Source organism: Leuresthes tenuis, unplaced genomic scaffold, assembly GCF_036924035.1.
Source record: "Leuresthes tenuis unplaced genomic scaffold, fLeuTen1.0.hap1 SCAF_14, whole genome shotgun sequence".
NCBI classification, from domain to species: Eukaryota; Metazoa; Chordata; class Actinopteri; order Atheriniformes; family Atherinopsidae; genus Leuresthes; species Leuresthes tenuis.
In genome coordinates, this window is record NW_027325368.1 from 17,376,495 (window position 1) to 17,394,969 (window position 18,475).

Below are 18,475 nucleotides of genomic sequence, written 5' to 3' on the forward strand. Positions count from 1 at the left end.
TGTTTTGTATTTAAGAGCAACTGAAGCCATGTGTTGACGCATTGAATTATTTACCTTTATAAAAAAAGACGATGTCAAATTTAACCAAGGAATACGTTGGAGCCGTGACCATTATTTCTTGAGTTGTTTTTGAGGGTCAATTCATGGAACTACATTTGCCTCTATCTGACGTCTTGGAAATACGAATTTCAGTTTTGTTGGTAAAAGTTGTTCTGACATAGTCTCAGCCTCAAATTATTTCAGCATATGATTATTATCCAATAGTGAAAACCCCGTTTATCCACTTTATTTATTTGTAGTTTAGTTTCTAATCTATGACGTTCATATTTTGCGCCATCTTAATAGAAAGCCCTCTAAAGGCGGCGTTTGCCTGTCTGAGTAATTCATCTTGAACCCGTGCAATTTGACAGATTATTAGCATATTTTTGACACCCACGTAACAACGCATTTAGAAAATAATTATTTTACCGACACAATAGTAAACTCTGACCCGTGAGGACACAAAACACTCGTCGTTCATACCTCTTATTTATGCGACATACTTCCGGTCGGACCCCAAACTGCCAGAGAGTTCGTGATGGGTTCGAAATCACGACGCAGGTCGCGCTCCAAGTCCAGAAGTCGGAGCCGAGATCGGCGGAACAAGTCAAGAGTAAGCGGGTCGCGATCTCCAGATGAAAGGAGAGGCCGCAGTCGGTCTCCGGACATTAAAAGAACCGTCCGTGGCCGAGCCAGATCCAGCAGCAGCTGCAGGGCCTCGAACGATGGCTCTCCGGTCAGACGTCGGCCTCAACACAAGGACCGATCAGGGTCCAGTAGCGGTTCGGAGAGCGACAGGAGGCACCGAACACACCGTCAGAGGAGCAAGTCTAAGACTCGGTCACCAAGGTGAGTTTCACAATTTGAATTTATAATGGTTTTAGTAGGTTATATAGCTTTTGTCTTTTTTTTTTGCAACGCAACAGAGTTCGAGTTTGCTCGGTAAGACAAATGAAAAGGTGTCAGGTAGTAAAAAAGGAGCAGATCATTGGCTGCAGTGATAGGGACTTTACTTTTTTCCGATGTCTGCCGAGAACAACAATGAGATAATCGTATTTAAAGACCTGAGTGGTCAAGACCTACTTTGAGATGGAAAATCCAGCACAGCTTGTTAAGGCATTTCAGTTGTAATTTATTTAATTATTAATAATAATTAAAAATAATTTCTGTTCTCCTTTCTGACTATATCGCTTAACAATAAAGGACAAATGTATTTCTCCCATGTCCATTCTGTTTTTTGTGTCACAGTACTGATTCAGATCATTCCAAGATGAGAAGGAGGAAGGAAATGGAGAATCGTAGTGGAACATCGAGAGAAAGGAGAAAGGGAAGGTCCCAGTCCAGCTCAGACTCCCGAGGTGGAAGTAGTGACAGAGAAAGGAGAAGAAGAAGAAAAAGCCCTGACAGAGGGAGTCCAGCCAGAGACAGACGGCGGGAGAGAGAGCGATGGAAGAGCAGCAGCAGAGACCGGGAGAGAAAAGGAGACCGAGAAAAAAGCCAGGAGAGGAGAAAGAGGAGCGAAGATTGGGAGCGAGGGAGGAGCAAGACGAGCAGAGAGAGGGCTGACGGGAACAGAGGGGGCCGGCGTTCCAGTTCGTCCGAGTCGTCTGAGAGTTCAGGGTCTGATCGTGAGGGTCTCGTGATCAAAGAAAAAGAAGACAGGAAAAATAAGAAGGAGATGTTGAAAGCTCTGGAGACGCCAGAGGAGAAGAGAGCCAGACGACTGGCCAAGAAGGAAGCGAAAGAGAAGAAAAGGAGAGAAAAGATGGGTTGGAGTGAGGAGTACATGGGATACACCAATGCAGACAATCCCTTCGGTGACAACAACCTTTTGGGGTCATTCAAATGGCAGAAGGTGAGTTCCTTTCCAAGAACTTTGGACGGTTGCACACTATGTCTCAACCTGACTTTGAGAAAACGTTTTTCTCATCTGGGATTCTTTGCTTTGTGTGTGTATTTATCAGGCGCTGGATAAAAAAGGCATTGGCCATCTGGGAGAGAAGGAGCTCAAAGATAGGAACAAACGCATTCAGGAGGACAACCGCAGAGAGCTGCAGAAGGTATGAACCGTGGGAGAGTTTTTGGATTGAAAAGATTTTTTACAAAAGCGCCGATGCAGCACATGAGTTTTGACGGCAACACCAAAAAAGCACCGCCGCGTATTTTCCTCGGCCAAACGAGGCGCAATACTGGGAGACACCGCAAGTGAGGAGTCTAACGATACTGGCTTTGTGCTTGTTTAGGTGAAACAGCTGCGTTTGGAGCGGGAGCGAGAGAAAGCCATGAGAGAAACCGAGCTGGAAATGCTGCAGCGAGAGAAAGAGGCAGAGCACTTCAAGACCTGGGCTGAACAGGAAGACAACTTCCATCTACAGCAGGCCAAACTAAGGTGCAGATACTTTATTTTCATTGCATATTTCTACTGCCGAAATTTGGTTTTTGCCACCGATCACCAACTTAGCAACATTGTCAAATAATCATCAAGCAGCTTGACCAAATGAAAAATCTGCTTCCTTATACATTCTTTTAATTCCACTTCATCGTACGCTTTGTCCGCTGTGCGTTCAGGTCCAAGATTAGAATTCGTGACGGCCGTGCAAAGCCCATTGACCTTTTGGCGAAGTACATCAGTGCAGAGGATGACGATCTGGCCGTGGAGATGCACGAACCGTACACCTTCCTGAACGGACTGACTGTCACCGACATGGATGACCTGCTGGAGGACATAAAGGTTTGTGGCTGTTCTGCGTCAGTGAAAAAAAGTCTCCCCCCTCGACTCCCTTAGGCTAGAATTGCAGAAATGTGGGCTCGTGATCAGAGTTCTGATGAACAGCGATGCGATCGTATCCAGACCCAGTTTTTTTTCTTACCTTGAATGAGCCCCGGGCCTGAAGTGGAAACCCATCGGACATGTTTGGTGTCATGCACACTGGCCGTTGTGTGGTAACAGCTGCTGCTCTTAAAGTGAATCTCATCTGTGTGAAAGGTGTACATGGAGCTCGAGCAAGGCAAGAATGTGGACTTCTGGAGAGACATGACGACCATCACCGAGGATGAGATCAGCAAACTAAGAAAACTGGAGGCTTCTGGGAAAGGACCAGGTACCGTCGTTTTTCTATGACACTGTGCTACAGTAGGAGGCCCCATGATATACGGATTAATTTCTATTATTTCAGCTATTTACCAAACCATATACAGCTTACGGTTGCAGTAGTGATTGTTGGCTAATTGAAGGGATTTTGTCTCCAGGCGACCGTCGTGAGGGCATCAACACGGCTGTGAGCACTGACGTTCAGTGTGTGTTCAAAGGAAAAACGTACAGTCAGCTGCAGGCGCTGCACCTCAACATTGAGGGGAAGATTCGGGCCGGAGGCTCCAATCTTGATATCGGTTACTGGGAGAGTCTGTTGCAGCAAGTCAGAGTCTACATGGCCAGAGCCAGGTGTGAATACAGCAGCAGCAGCAGCCGCCGCCGCGCTAGTTCGTTCAGACTCACGCTGGCACAATAAAGCCGTCATAGGTGGCCGTTTCTTCACGTGAGCTGTGAATTAAAGGCGATGTGGCTAAATCTACATCCCCTGTGCCCCAGGTTGAGAGAGCGCCACCAGGACGTTCTGCGCCAGAAGCTGTTCAAGCTGAAGCAGGAACAGGGGGTTGAAAGCGAACCTTTGTTCCCCATCATCAAAGAGGAGTCGACAAGCGATGAAGAAGGGTGAGTTACAGTATGACAGGAATTGAATTAGATGAGCAATGACCGTTTTATTCGTACACTTCTGTGCTGTTTTTGAGGATCTGTGTTGAATAAGTGCGACACGCTGCCTCCTCAGTTTAAGATAAGTTTAAAATAACCCATATTATACACCCGCATCCTCCAGAAAAACAAAGGGCAGAGAAACGGAGGAAGACGACGACGAAGGGGCAGGTCCATCCACATCTGCAGCAGGAAGCCAAGCTGAGGGCGGAGGAGAGAAGAGTGAAGGGAAGGACGAAGAGGGGAAGGACGAGGTGGTGGAGGCTGTTTTGACCGAAGAGGACCTCATCCAGCAGAGCCAGGCGGAGTACGACTCGGGCCGCTACAGTCCAACGCTGCTCACGTCCTCCGAGCTGCCGCTGGACACTCACACCATCACCCCGGAGGAGGACATCCACAGGCTGCAGTTAGCTCGCAGGCAGCTGCAGGTCACCGGTATGAGGCTCCGTACACGCTTCAGGGGTTAAAAAGGGAAAAAACTAACCGTTGAAACGATGATTAAACCAATATGGTGCGTGGTAATGAATAAGTAATGCAGGTGTCTGTTTCTAAACTATTTTTTCTTCTTTTTTTTCCCCGTCAGGCGACGCCAGCGAAAGTGCGGAAGACGCCTTCGTGCGCCGGGCCAGAGAAGGCATGGGCAACGACGAAGCTCAGTTCAGCGTGGAGTTTCCCGTCACAGGCAAAATGTACCTGTGGGCAGACAAATACCGACCCAGGAAACCCCGCTTCTTCAACAGGGTCCACACGGGCTTCGAGTGGAACAAGTACAACCAGACGCATTACGACTTCGACAACCCTCCGCCGAAGATCGTCCAGGGTTACAAGTTCAACATCTTCTACCCGGACCTGATCGACAAGCGCTCCACCCCTCAGTACTTCCTCGAGCCCAGCCCCGACAACAAGGACTTTGGGATTTTGAGGTTCCACGCTGGTCCGCCGTACGAGGACATTGCTTTTAAGATCGTAAACAGGGAGTGGGAGTACTCGCATCGACACGGCTTCCGCTGTCAGTTTGCCAACGGGATCTTCCAGCTGTGGTTCCACTTCAAGAGATATCGCTACAGAAGATGAAGGGTGCAGACGAGCAGGGACCAAATCTTCAGGGACTGGGTTTTTCTACCTTATTCACACCGTAGTCTGTGCTTCGTCGTAGTGTTTTAGCTGCTTTTCTATAAAGGAAAAAGCAGGGCTAAAGCTACAGATCTCAGTGCTGTTGGAATTGTAATCTGAAATGACATATTAAAGTTTTTTTTCTCTAACCTTTTGTTTGCACACTCACTTTTTTATGGTTTTTCTGTTGAAAAAGGCAGAGAAATGATTTCCCACCTAAACATCTGTTTCTTCACATTCCTGGCGGATCCAGTCTTGCTGAGGACTAAAAAAAAAAACAGTTTGCAACCAGAGTTTTTTTTTTCTTCTTCTTTTATTTAGAAAAACAAGAAAAGAAGTTTTAATACAAACGGTTAGAACTCGTGACTCACAGTGGCAAACGTACAAAGCTTTACAAAAAGAAAAAAATCTCAATCTGCAACCAAACTTGGGACAATTAGAAGGAAATAAAAATAAAAAAAAAAAGAAAGAAAAATGCATGAAAAACAAACAGAGGCAGGAATCTCTCACCTGTACAAAGACTCGAAGGTCCTCAGACACGCGGAAGGTTTTCATGCACAAGCTTGTTGCAATTCAACACTGCTTAGGTGATCCACATCCAGTATTTCAGCTTCGAAACAAACTGAAACTCTTTCACCCGCTCGTTTGTCAAATCTGACAGGAGCAAAGTGGAGAACCGACGATACAGAGATTCAGAAATGTAGGTCCAAAGTCCTGACCTGTGAATTTATGTCTGAGCTCAGGATGAACTTATCTCCTAAAGCCATAAAGACTGATTATCACTTTAAGCCTTTAAAGCAACAGCAACGTATCATTTTTGTTTTGTAGGGAAAAAAAAGTTGAGGGATTTGACCTCTCGAGACTCTTTGGGGGGAAAAAAAGGATCTGACCTCAATTAGTTGATTGGGGTTCTGGTGTGTCCGTGTAAAGGATGACGGTCTTAAATACACCTCAAAATAAGCGGTGCAACCTGAAGGTATGGCTCTCACAGTCGCCCACTGTAATTTATAGTTTAAAAAACATCAGTGACAGACTTTGCGTTGAAAAAAAAAAACGATCTCACGGAACTAAAATCCTGTTAAAGGAGAAGACGTAACTGTACAAACCATACAAAGTGCTGACACTTTAATATGTAGAAGAGGGGAAATAAAAAGCTGTTTTATAACAGAAATAGGTCATCGTTGAGTTTATGCCTTTTCAAACTCGGCTCATTTTTTGCTCACTGAGGTATTCACAGAAACAAAAATGTTACCCGAACGCTTGCATGCCGATGCTGACGGTGTTCTTTCAAATCCTGTTCAAACTTCTGACTCGTCATCAATGTACTGCATGGGTGGGAGGGTGACTGCTGGGGCATCGTTCTCCTCTGCAGCACCGAGTGCCCCCCCATCACCGGTGTGGTTGTTGTTACTGCTGCTGTTGTTCTGTGGGCTGGAGACCAGGGGCTTACTTTCGGCAGGCCTTGGTGCATTGTTATAAGTGACGCTGGGGTTCCCAGCCTCGTGGTCATTGTTCCGCTGGGGTGGTTCTCCGTTCCTCTTTAAGAGGTTCCAGGGCAGTGGTAGGTGGCCTTTGTAAAAGTTCCAGGCCAAAAGGCCAATAAGAGAAACAACAAGAAGGGCAACTCCGACCTGCAGTCCAGTGACAGATGGGCCGTCGGTCTGAGGCTGGGGAGGCAATAAATTATTACCTTCGTTTGGGTCTGTGCCGACTTGGTACTCAGCCACAGTGGTTGTGTACTCATCAGCTTTGGAGCGCTCCACAGACAGGCAGCGGTAGCGGCCAGCATCGCTATCCGAAGCATTGAGAATGAGCAGCCCGTCTCGTAGCAGCTGCAGACGGATTGAGGGTTCGAGGGCATGGTCGTCCCGCTCCCAGTGGATTTGTGCAAGGTTTGAAGATGGAAGGCAACGGAGTTTCAGGTTACCACCTGGCCAGATGTACCTGATCACAGGCTCCACAGGATCTGAAATCAAAACAAGGGCCCGCATGCACATTTTTCATTTTGACAAAACCACATCGGAGCAGATGAAGCATCTCGCAAAGCCTGTAGCTTTGTTTAGCGTTTTAAAAACACAAATATAAAATGTAAATGCACTGATCCTGCTGCACAAGCACACACTGACTCACCAGCAGCAGGGCAAAGAGCAGCATTTCCTTCTTTCACACTTTGGATTAGTTCTCTAAAGAAAATGCAAAACACAAGTTTAGTGAATTTGTTGTTAGCAGCTGTTAACACCGCTTGCTCCACACGGATGGACTGCCGCCCACCTATTTGAACTGGAAAGGGAAACACATTTCCCCTCAGTCGTGTCCCAGCCACAGTACGGATCTCTGGCTAGAACACAGTCCATACAGGACAAGGACCTCTCACAGGTGGCAAGTGGTATCTGTGCCACTCCGAAGTTTGAGCCTGCATAAATCTGACCCTGTGAACAAAGAGCAGAGATAGCCATCTCATGCACACAGTAATAGTGACTGAAAAGTAACGAGCCAAAAATGCGATCTAAGTAGTTTTAAATTACCGTGAGATTGGAAAATCTAAGAATCTTGATGGGCTCTGGGGGATTGAAAAGTTCTACTTCCTCAATGATGAACATCTCTCCATCGTAGTTCACAGCTTTCAGCATCGTACCCTTCTCTTTTTGAATGAAAACAACATAACATTCACACGCTGACAGACACATTCCAGTACAATTAAATACAAACACACACACACGAGTTGGCGTTACGTTGCACTGATAAAACCTTAAACACACACACACCTGTGCCTATGAACATGACGTGGTACTTTTGTCCATCTGCATCTTGCACTTCGTCAACTATAATCCGAGTGAATGCAGCTCCCTTTCGCATCAGCACAGGTTTATCTCCTATTGGATGGATAGACTGCTCCATGAGGGGCCTATCTTTGATAAATTGGAGGGTCCGGTCTGGGAGGTCCAGACTCTGAGTTATACCGTCTTCGCGAGCCTTGTTGTTTATACACTAGCGAATGGAGACAGAGAAAAGAGTCACAAAAGAGTCAGGGGTACAAAAGGAACTGTTTCCTGCTGAGCCAGTTCGTACAAAACGCAGCGTTGTGTTGAGATTCTACTTTGATCCGGACACAGGCACACACAGGCTGAATATTGGGTAGACTTACAGCTCCGGGCCGAGGGTCAGGGACCTCTCCGCTATACATCACCCACTTAACAAAAGAGGTTTCTACGGTGACTGGGCTCTTGTACTTCCCCTCCTGAAACACTCTGCTGATGTCAGACACGCGGTACGCACACACCGCAGACAAGTCTGATGTATCTCTGCAACACACACACACAGAGGAAATCTGAGCCAACTTACAAGCCAATTACAATTCAAGAGTAAGACAACTTCCTCTTTCTAACACAAACATGTGACAAAAGTCCAAACGTACGACTGTGGAGTAAAGATGGCGTAGAAAATGCAGGTCTTCCATTGCTGCTTGAAAGCACACCAGCGGTATGAATCCTGGATAACGTACGGCAGCTGGGAATCCAGCACCGGGCAATCCATTCTTGTCTTCAGGAAGGACGTCCACTTCTTTTGCAAAGTCCTCTGACCCCCAAGATCTCCCTGAGGGCACGAAGAGATGCCGTCACATCACAAGGACAAGTGGAAAAAAACCTCGACAGACGGGAGGCGCAATCAAGCGGCGGAAAGGGTGGACTGAGAGGAAGTGTTTTTTATTTTTGTTATTGTCTTTGGAAGTTAATTCTTTGTTACCTTGCAGACTCGGGCCACACGGGAGACCACCAGTTTGTTGTAGCAGTCGCACTCCACAGCAGCCTCACTGAAGAAGAGGTACACTTTGTCATCGTCTCCGTCCTCACTCTGCGTACTCTCTGGCATCTGAGCCATGGAAACAAAGTTGGGCTCTAGGATACACGTACACATAAAAAAAAAAAAAAGCACCCCAACTCAGACGATATGCAGGAAGTGCGAAGCTGTTGCATGAATTTGGCACCTTGATACGATCTCATCTCACCATTGAGCCAGGAGGTTTTAAACTCGGTGCGTATGGACACGGAGGAGCTGCGCATCAGGACCGGTTCAGAGCCCAGGAAATTCATCGAAGTGGCTGAGTAAAGCCCATCATCTGCCAGCACAAGAGATTACCATGAAAACCTCAACGCTGTTTGTTTTTTTTCTTCCCTGATGTCTTTCTTTCTTGCGGGACGGTTGCAACTCACCAACCATGATGGAGGCATATCTCTGGAAAGGATCAAAGGGACACTTTCCTTTGCCATCCTCTACACTGCCCTCAAAAGTCAGCTTTCCATCTGCATAAGACTGCCCCAAGAAACACGTTTTTTTTTTAAAAACTCCTGGAGTAATTCTGCATAATGATGATGACAACAAAATAAAGAAATAAATAACAATACATTTAACTCACCATGTAGTCACATTCTGGATCGAAAGCATTAGTTCCACACACATAAATCCTGCCATCGCTCATCTCGTGCAGGATTCTGATATAGTTCTTGCACTCGGTCTGTAAAATGCATTCAAAGAAACAATGACTTTAACGCAGCAAACTCCAGGTGGCAGAAAATGCAGCTAAGAGCTAAAACAACCCACCTCCGGGTCCTTTCCTTTGTTTTCACATTCCTTCACTTGCTGCGGTGACACTTGCCATTCAACCTGGAAGGATGAGCCCACAGTGTTGGCTGCTTTTAAAAACGCTTTGGAAATCAGAGCATTTGTCTACTGTAGATGAAGAAGTTCTGGTTCAACAGATTAAATCAGCTGGCTGGCTGGTATGTGTGCTGAATGAAAGTCTCAGGTGTCGTTACGCAAAGTTGCTCGCCTGCCAGCTTTGTAAGTAATTTGGCGTTAATGTTCCATAACAAAACTTCTGCCATTTTTAGACAGAATTTTGCTGATTCGGAGGGTGTCACGAGCGAGAGTGCAGCTGCGTTGCACTGAAACAATGTTGATAGAATAGGATGTGAGAATTTGAAGCTTTTTTTTGTAACAGCTCAGGTAATGGATTTCTTTCTCCGAGGCGAGACTCTCGGGCAGCAGTTTTTCAAACGACAAAGTTTGTCTGGATCGGACTCGTGCCCAAATGCCTCATAGGAGGCTCCGCTCGGGAAAAAAAGACCACACGTGAGTTCCTGGCTAAAACCTTTGCAGCTCTGAGCCAAGAGAGCTTTGATAAGCATTTGAAAAGGATAATGCTTAACATTCACATGCACTGCTCGAAAGCAGAAGTGTCTCTGACTGCTTTGTTAACCAAGGTGTTCTTACCGAAGCAAGTTTCTTGGAGATGTCACTGATGTTAAGAGCGAACACTGCCTCCCTGGCCCCCAGAACCAGCATGCCAAGGTCTTCTCTCAACAGCAAGGTGGAGTAGTTGAACACGCCCACCTCTTGAAACAGAACGGAGTTGTCCCCTGGAGACAGTATAAATGTGCTCAACCTCAACCAACCTCAATTAAACCCTGTTTCCCAACGAGTGTCTCAAAACGAACACTATATGAGTCAATATGAGCTGACACAATGTAAGCCAGTGTTACACAAGAAAGGGAACACTCACTGTGGTGGGGTACATATCTGCGTGGGACACTGTCCAGTGGCGAGTCTCCTTCAAGCGTTAAGGCCAGGGCCAGCAGCCAAAAAACACTGAGGGATAGCAGCGGATGCATGGCTTCTTTGTCCAATCTAAGAGGAATTTATGCTTTATTGTTTCCAAAACAGTCAGTCATAGAGGGAGAAAGGCAGCAAGGGGCATCTATGACGTGATGAGCTCTGTTCTGTCTGTGGAACACTGGCCCCTTTACTGGCCCCGCTCAGCAGGCCGTCCATGGCGAGATGGATGGCACGGACCGAAGAAACAAAGCCAATGAGGGCTGAAAGAGACATGGTTGCGTTGAATATCACACTTAATTCTGCACAGAGAGGGAAGGTTTTAAATATGTACAGCAAAGGAGCAAACAGGGGAGGCATATGAGCAGAAACATAATTTTTAAAAAAAAAGTGTAATTAAATGCATAATAAAAAAAAAAGTAAAGGAAAAGCCAGAAAGGGCAGAGTGAGCTAAAGTCAGCACAGCAGTAATTCTGTCAGTGCCATAGTGATGTTAATGCAGGGCCATGAAAGGCATTCAGCAGGGTGCAGGGATGTCAACCTCAGCTCTCCTGCCGCACTAAACACTAACAAAGAGAGATTTACAGAGAGAGTTGAATTCTGGTGCAGATGCTCCTGCACCAAGTTCTGTTGCAAGAGTTTTCTCACACAGGAAACGCGGTGGTCTGAAACAGAACCATAAAACCAGACTGCAACTGCTTGAAATGCCTTGCTGTTAAGCAAGGCCAGTTGTTTTCGTGGATTTCATCCAGTAGTACTACTACAACCTGCTGAGTGAGTGTGTGCAGATATTCTAAAAGATGAGCCACAGCATGTCAGAGAATGCAGGCCTGCTTGGATGCTTCACTGTCTGTCCCTGGGGCCAAAGCGAGCTTCACCAGACACCAGTTTCCACACACAAACCCACTCACACTTATAATACACCCAACACCTTTCAGGAAATACAATAAGTTGGTGTGCTAGAAGGTTTTCTGTCCCCCATCATGATATACAAACACAGCACAACTAAAACACCATCGGTCTCATTTTTATCTACAAAATCTCTCCGAGCAAGAACATGCCCGTTGGCAAGTGAGTCAAAGTAGGTCTGAAATCACTGAGTGCAGCAGTAAACACTAAAGGAAGGAGCTGAGTTATTCTAGTCTGTTTCCTGTATAATTGGACGCTTAAAGCTATTTTCTCCCCGCGTCACAATACCTTCAAATTCAAATGTACCCAAACGCTGACCGCAAAGTGCAGGAACTTCAGGTTAGCCAACAGTTCACGAGCACCACTAACAGAAATGAGTAACTTACCTGCGCGCGGACACACCCAAGACTGCGGAAGCTTCCGTTAAAATAAAGTAACATAAGCACCTGTTTAAGCACTGTTTTTTTTTTTGTTTGTTTGTTTTTAACACTTTCTCCTCAGTAACAAGCCGTAATTGGCGGCAAATTGTTTGGAAACGTTCACCAAGTGAGGTAAATCACCACAAAACGTGGCCAACGTCTAACGTCCCGTGTGAAATGTGTGAAATGTTATCTCGAACCTCTACTTTCCTCCGAAGTCGTGCCGTTCCGAGACTGTCTTCTCACTTTACACACCACAGGAAAAAGCACTTCCCTAATGCCTCAGGAGTCCTTCTCAAAAGCACAGCGGTCCTCTGTTGCTGCAAAGAGTCCCGGGCACTCACATCCCGCCGCGGAAGGGGTCTGAATGGCTGGTTTCTGCTCCGGGTGGCCGCGCAGGGTTTTTTTTTTTTTATATATCTATTTTGTAATTTCCTTCAAGCTGCCGCTGAGGCGTTGGCAGGCACTGACCTATGATCTGATCAGGTTTTCGTCGTACACAAATACTTACATCACACGCTGGAGGGCACGGCTGATTCAAGTTTGGCCATGTAAGAGTAAAAACAGCTGAAGGGTACAGCCTAAATATGTCTTAACAGGAGGGAGGAACGAACCTAACCTAGTGGCGTGTTGTGGAGTTTTTTTGCCCTGCACGTGGGAGTTCTTAATGAAGAGTGGGCGTTTAATTACTTAGTAGTAATGTTGCACCTGCGCCGAAACACAAATACAACACTGATTAATAACCGTAAAATATGCAAAGTGGTCTTTTTACATTGTACAAATGGAGGCAAAAGTAATAAGTAGATAAATACATAGAAATCAAATCCCGGGTTAGTTGTTTCAGTATTTAATAATGATTAAATTTCGCATTTTGAAATGAAATATTCATGAGGAATCATCTATGTATTTTATAATATCTTTGCCAAAAAACACACAGCTGGCATAGGGTTGAGAATATGTGTGCCCTCAGGCAGTGTCATAGTTGTAAATCACGGCATGGGCTCTGAAATTCTTTATTTACAACATCCACAAAATGCAAGTAAAACTCTACAATGTTAGGAAAAGCACACAAGCCAATTTCATCAATGCCTCTAACTTCTGTGGGACCAAGCTCATTGCATTTGAACTTAAAGTCAAAAACTTCCTAATGGTCTGAATGAGCAAAGTTTGGATCCTGGAAATGTTTCCTCTCCAGGCTGAACAGCAGTGATCATCAGACTCGTTCTCAGCCCACAGTATAAAAACCGGCATCTCTGATGCAGGGGAACTTGCACACCTGTGAGGTTAACACCATTGCAGTATCATATGCCGATTTTGGAGCAACATATCCAGCCATACAGACGATGCCCAGACCAGTCACCCAATTAAAACATTTGTCATCATGCAAAAAAGAATATGAAAAAAAACAAAAACAAAAAAAAACATGTCCAAATAGCCCTTTGACTACCTTTACTTTTAAAACCACAGCTGTTGGACCCTTCAGTTCATTACAGTGGGCTGTTAGATTTTAAGAGCTAAGGGATGTCACACACATCATCAGCAGGTAACACAGGTGAACTCTATGTGTAGTTCAACATCCACACTGCAGAGATGGTATTTTACAGTAACATGTCCAGATTCACACCATCTGTTGTAACCAAGCACTCCAATCCCTCCTCTCTTTCTGTTACCTCTCTGACCGTGGTCTCTATCTGCCCATATAGCCTGAAAGCCAGGTAGAGAAGTGTTAAAGTTGCCGTCTTGTTGCGTTGAAACAATTAATATTGCTTTCAGGATGCTCCCACTACATCCTCGTCAGAGATCCGAGCTCATCCATGCTTTCTTCCAGTGAGCTCACATTTCCCATGATGATCAAGGGAAGAAATGGTTTAAACTTACTCTTCCTTTCTCTCTTGTTTTGTTCCCTATCTAAATCTTGGGCATCCGAGACATTATGTAATGCCTCCATTTTACACAGTTGGCATGGGAAACAACACTTCTGAGAATGCACACGCTATTGACTCACAATAACGCACAAAGAATCCATGCAAAAGAATTTAATGCCCTCGATTTCTATAAAACACTATTCTTGGATAGCGATCAAGTTAACACACAACACATCTTGTACAAACATTCAATAAACTGTTCATTGTAAGAAGACACTTATGAGTCGTTTGTTCACAGTTTGATGGGACAGGCCAAAAGGCGGAAATGTCAGATATGAGCTTAGGAACAATATTTGTTTAAAGCACCCTCCGATCTTTAATCGTTAAATTACGGTAGAGATTTGTGGTATAATACTGTAAAAAGTCAGGTTAACGCCACAACATGAAATAGTTCACCTTACACTTACATTTCCATTGCTATTTCACTCGAGGGCACCTTCACATACAAATACAGTGAAGTGGTTCTCTTGAGGAGGATCACAAATCAGCTGGACTTTTCAGGCAGGTCTGGGTCATGAGTCATAGCACCACACAATAGCACATGTACAGAAGCAGAGAGCAAGTAAAACACTTAAAAATATGCACCCACAATACAGTTAAAGTTGAGTGTTAAATAAGCAACGTTGTCGTCGTCCTGGAATCAACAATACGTTAACAGTTGCTTACCAACAGCTGATATTGCTCCGAGCAACAGGCAGAGATTGTGCAGTTTTCAGTTTCTTGTCAGCTCACTTCTATTCAGATTTTCAAAAATCTTCCCCCCCCACCCCCCAATCATGTTACAAGTGGTGGAATGGATGAGAATGTGTGAGCTGGAACCAGAGCATGCCCTGATTATTTTTACTTTCAGGGCGGATCAAACGTCTCAGGTGAGAAGTTGTCGCTCTGGTGTGTTGATCTTGGCAGTCGGTAGTTTGCTTTCAGTGTTGAAGCATAAACATCAGCAGCTCACCACCCAGAGAGTGGGCTCAGTCAGGAAAACATTGGGCTCAGCTGGTGGTCTGTGATGCTCTCCAGTGCTTCTCCGATAGGTTTTCAACTGTCAGTGAAGTTGATTTGGTTTTTTTTGCAGTTTATGCTGGCTGGATTTTGTTGTGGCACTATTATTGTTGAGAGGCAGTTTGTAAACACCTTTATGCAAGTGGACAAAGCACAAGTGGGTTCGTCATTTAAACATGGCAGGCACCATCTTATGAAATTGCATGAAGCAAATTGCATGAGTTACCCAACCACTCTTGCTTTGAGGAGCTAATCAGAGTCTATTCACATTCACATTCCAACAAATAATACTGAGACAGAAAAGGACACCAGACACTTCTTAAGTTGCTAAGAGAGGGTGGTGGTTTTGTAGTTGCTTGTCTTCCACCTAGAAGGCACAGGATGGGAACATACTGAAGCTGTAGTGTGTAGAGGTTTGGCTCCGGAGATTGAGGATTCTGTGACAGGAGGCCTCTCCAAATCACTCCTGACTGGCTCGTCTCCTCTCCAGGGTCATTTTGAGTTCCTCATTTAGGGCTGTAGAGCGACAGAAGAAATGCTTTGAGCTACAACAGAAGGGAATAGACTGCCACAGATGAGGGTGAAGCATAATCTTACTTTGTGTGAGAGGTGAAGGGGAGTGGATGAGTCTTCTCATTGGGTTGGTGGGCGAGGCCGGCACTGATGAGGTCAGGATACGACGGTCGGCGGCAGGAGACCTGGACAGGGGGCTGCTGCACCATCGATCTGAGCGTGAGTAAGAGCAGTGGTTATTTCTGCTGTCTGTTTTTCACCGAGTGTGGTTTTACGGGACCAAGACGAACCTTGTTTTGGAGGTAGAGCAGGGGCCTTGGGCAGGGGGCTGGAAGGGGCAGTGTGGAGGATCTTTTCACCATTTTCATCGTTAGCAGAAACATACGCTGGCAACACAAACAAATCCAACAAGGTGAGCCCCATAGATGACTTGTACAAGTCATAAAAAAGGCAAAAATAGATAAAAGAATAATGTTGCATATTCCTGTGTTTCCTCACTGATATTTTCCTCATACGGTTCCTCCAGTAGGAAAGGCTGAAGAGTGCCTGCTGTCTTTTCTACCAAGGCATCAATGACCTCATGTAGTGTAGCACAGGGAATCTGTAAAAGGAAATCTATTCATCATCGGCCCGATTTTGACGGTGTAATGCATCCCAGTGCTCAGATTTGTAATTGACATGCTTCGTAGTTCTTTTCTTGAGTTATAAGAGTAGTAATGGAAAAACTTCTGAATTTGGAAAGCTAATAAAGTAGATACATGACAAAATGTAAACATGCAAATGTATGACAAATATGTAATTATAAGCCTGAGGACAGCTATAGACTAAAATGGGTTTTTCACAGAAGAAACAGCTCTTTAGCAGTTCGCAACATCAAATATTTGACTTTTCATTTGTAGAATTTGTTAAAAGACGGTGAAAAACTGCATCTACATTGCACTTACAGGATTTTCCACATCAATGATATAACCACCTTGGTCCCGCTGAGTGACTCTGTAATGTCTGAACACTGACCTGGAGCCAAAAGCAGAAGCAAACAGCTGTTTAAGCAGCTGCAGTGTCAGTGATTTTTTTTCTTCACACGGCGGTGAGCAGATATTCAGCAGGTGTTTACCCATTGAGGTCCTGTCGGGTAGTAACAGCCAATGAGCAGCCATCTCTGCCTGGACGGAGCAACATGTTGCCACAGTCTGGGTGTCTCTCTAAAAGGACTTCGGCCTCGGTTCGGGACACCGGACGAAAACACCTGCGGGTCAAGCAGAAGACCTTAATTCAGGCACTGCTAAAAGGGCCGTGGTGCATCTTCTGAGTGCTGCGCAGAGGAGAACTCACGCTGGAATCTCTCCCACCAAAGGGACAGACAGAGGTGAAGGAGGCGCTCGTGAAGGGTTGCGAGTTCTCCGTCTGGATCTTTCCTTGTCCACCACCTCCCTTAGCATTTGTAGCTGCCCTGGCAGCAGCGTGAGACAGGATGGCACATTCAGCTGGGATTTGACAGAAAAGAAAATATTTGTAAGAAATCACGAGAGACAAGAGAGGCTGGCACAAGGATGCAAGTGCAGAAAAGACCCAGTACAAAAGACTGATATTCACATCTGTGACAGAGTAGAGGAAACCTTTCCACAGCTCCCGGGACTCTAAGTTTGGTGCCTAGAAAAGACAACAATAATTTAAACTATTGTAAAGATGTGTAAAATGGTATGCGTTTGTGTTTCAGTGTGTGAACTAAGCAGCCTACTGTGAGTTTGGTTTCTCCATCCTTCATGCGGAGGATGAGTCTGGCTGCTTCCAGGTTTCTATCCCGGCTGCAGTCATCCTTCAGGGACACAAACCCATTGAGGTCCAGCTTCTCCACGTACTGTTGAACACACACACACATGCACACGCAAACATGTTTCAGTGTCAGCACACGGCAGTGCACAAAGACAAGCAAGAGGATGCACGATCAGAGACTTACATGAGTGTCTTTGGCATTACTGAAGAAATATAAAGAATTTCCACAAAGACAAGCCCACAGCCGCCTGGATGCCTGTCACACACAGATGAACAAACACATAAGCAAACATGGGGATGCGCTGCTGTTGTAACACCGGTGCTGTTTTCCCCACATCTGTGTAATGAGCATTTCCTGTCCCAAGAGATGGATAGTGAGTGAGCCTCAGCTGCTGTCAGTCTGGGACCATGGAGCACTGCAATACCCTGCACCTGAGCCATGCTCACATTACATGTCCATATGGCATTAAAATGAGCCTATTGAGTGATATATAGACCTGAGGGAGAGACCGTCCCAGTCCTTATCACCAAACAGACAACCAACCAAAAGGCAAAAGACACCTTGAGCCACAGCATGGTAACTTATAGTATTTGCAGTCTTGGAAAAAAAACATTTCAGGGATCCTGCCGTCATAATATGTCAAGACTTTACATTCCGACTGATCGAAATGTTTGGTAGGCATTCTTTTTCCGACACGCGGATGATGCCCTGTTAGTGCGAGAAACAATCAGGCATCGCTCATCAGACACAGCTTTACTGATGATATGATGATGATGATATTACACGCGACGTTTCGACATCAGTCGGGATTCCTCGCTCCAAAGCCCGTGTTGTGATCAGTTCATAAATTTGCTGCACGTCTTTCCTGTCTTAAATCTAACCGCGTTCTTAGTTAAAGAGAGACCAATAATCCACCAGCACCAGGGTTCAGTTTCGCCTCGCCCATTCTGGCACAATGAGGAAGTTGACAGCTATCTGGGAATGGTGGATCAGCCGGTGCGCGGCGCGTAAACATTCACACGGACACAGTCCGCCGGCATGCACTGATATGACAGCTGATTAGCAGCGGGCGGACCTACCTTTTCTTTCGGTCCTCGCTTCTCCAGGTAGCCCTCATAGTAACAGGGCGGGAGCTGCGCCCGGGGCCCCCCCGAACCGGAGCGCTGCCTGACGGGTGCAGCCGCCATGAGTGTCGCTGGCTGGGCACCGACTGAGGACAAAGGGGCGCTGAGTAATTCGGGGACTGACACGCCTTCCCCGATGAGCCAGAGCTGTGGCAGTAATCCTACAGCTGGCTGCTGCAGCCTGCTGTGTCTGGGGGTCATGCAGATGGGTGGCACACCAAATAGAAAAAAAAAAAAAACCCCTGATGGCTGGGGAGTGAAGTCTCAAGTATAGATATGTTTACATAATAAATGCCAGT

At 45.8% G+C, this 18,475-nt stretch overlaps 3 protein-coding genes across 5 annotated transcripts; 1 reads left to right on the forward strand and 2 right to left on the reverse strand.

Moving 5' to 3' along the window:
• Positions 1–531: 531 nt before the first annotated feature.
• cactin lies at positions 532–5,046 on the forward strand. The gene is made up of 10 exons (XM_072364344.1): positions 532–888; positions 1,288–1,894; positions 2,004–2,099; positions 2,283–2,428; positions 2,608–2,770; positions 3,026–3,140; positions 3,289–3,481; positions 3,629–3,751; positions 3,915–4,225; positions 4,374–5,046. The coding sequence occupies exons 1-10, from the start codon at positions 578–580 to the stop codon at positions 4,862–4,864; spliced, it is 2,556 nt and encodes an 851-aa protein (XP_072220445.1). The 5' UTR covers positions 532–577; the 3' UTR covers positions 4,865–5,046.
• Positions 5,047–5,966: 920 nt separating this feature from the next.
• sema4e (semaphorin 4e) lies at positions 5,967–12,411 on the reverse strand. Of its 3 annotated transcripts, none has more exons than XM_072364347.1 (15): positions 12,042–12,411; positions 10,464–10,776; positions 10,175–10,320; positions 9,503–9,565; positions 9,318–9,416; positions 9,115–9,214; positions 8,910–9,020; positions 8,648–8,799; positions 8,319–8,497; positions 8,049–8,205; positions 7,669–7,891; positions 7,429–7,544; positions 7,175–7,332; positions 7,034–7,086; positions 5,967–6,869 (listed from the first exon to the last, which is right to left on the reverse strand). In XM_072364347.1, the coding sequence occupies exons 2-15, from the start codon at positions 10,570–10,572 to the stop codon at positions 6,202–6,204; spliced, it is 2,334 nt and encodes a 777-aa protein (XP_072220448.1). In that variant the 5' UTR covers positions 10,573–10,776; positions 12,042–12,411; the 3' UTR covers positions 5,967–6,201. The 3 variants fall into 3 exon arrangements, with proteins under 3 accessions (XP_072220448.1, XP_072220446.1, XP_072220447.1); XM_072364345.1 differs by having other exon boundaries at positions 11,809–12,411; XM_072364346.1 differs by lacking the exon at positions 12,042–12,411 and adding an exon at positions 11,711–11,794.
• Positions 12,412–13,862: 1,451 nt separating this feature from the next.
• On the reverse strand, positions 13,863–18,409 carry stap2a (signal transducing adaptor family member 2a). The gene is made up of 11 exons (XM_072364349.1): positions 18,132–18,409; positions 17,236–17,307; positions 17,017–17,136; positions 16,872–16,928; positions 16,611–16,762; positions 16,393–16,524; positions 16,223–16,292; positions 15,777–15,879; positions 15,569–15,664; positions 15,363–15,491; positions 13,863–15,281 (listed from the first exon to the last, which is right to left on the reverse strand). The coding sequence occupies exons 1-11, from the start codon at positions 18,375–18,377 to the stop codon at positions 15,226–15,228; spliced, it is 1,233 nt and encodes a 410-aa protein (XP_072220450.1). The 5' UTR covers positions 18,378–18,409; the 3' UTR covers positions 13,863–15,225.
• Positions 18,410–18,475: the final 66 nt, after the last annotated feature.

What these genes read in the sequence shown, in the direction of transcription:
- cactin (XM_072364344.1), top strand. Translation starts at nt 578, where the DNA reads ATGGGTTCGAAATCACGACGCAGGTCGCGCTCCAAGTCCAGAAGTCGG. An exon ending in TCTAAGACTCGGTCACCAAG is followed by an intron (nt 889 to 1,287) that starts GTGAGTTTCACA and finishes TTTGTGTCACAG; the next exon opens with TACTGATTCAGATCATTCCA. An exon ending in TCGACAAGCGATGAAGAAGG is followed by an intron (nt 3,752 to 3,914) that starts GTGAGTTACAGT and finishes CGCATCCTCCAG; the next exon opens with AAAAACAAAGGGCAGAGAAA.
- sema4e (XM_072364347.1), bottom strand. Translation starts at nt 10,572, where the DNA reads ATGCATCCGCTGCTATCCCTCAGTGTTTTTTGGCTGCTGGCCCTGGCC. An exon ending in ATCCAGAATGTGACTACATG is followed by an intron (nt 9,215 to 9,317) that starts GTGAGTTAAATG and finishes TTCTTGGGGCAG; the next exon opens with TCTTATGCAGATGGAAAGCT. An exon ending in TGCTCTTTGCCCTGCTGCTG is followed by an intron (nt 6,870 to 7,033) that starts GTGAGTCAGTGT and finishes TTTTGATTTCAG; the next exon opens with ATCCTGTGGAGCCTGTGATC.
- stap2a (XM_072364349.1), bottom strand. Translation starts at nt 18,377, where the DNA reads ATGACCCCCAGACACAGCAGGCTGCAGCAGCCAGCTGTAGGATTACTG. An exon ending in GTAATGCCAAAGACACTCAT is followed by an intron (nt 17,137 to 17,235) that starts GTAAGTCTCTGA and finishes TGTGTTCAACAG; the next exon opens with TACGTGGAGAAGCTGGACCT. An exon ending in ATGGAGAAACCAAACTCACA is followed by an intron (nt 16,929 to 17,016) that starts GTAGGCTGCTTA and finishes TGTCTTTTCTAG; the next exon opens with GCACCAAACTTAGAGTCCCG.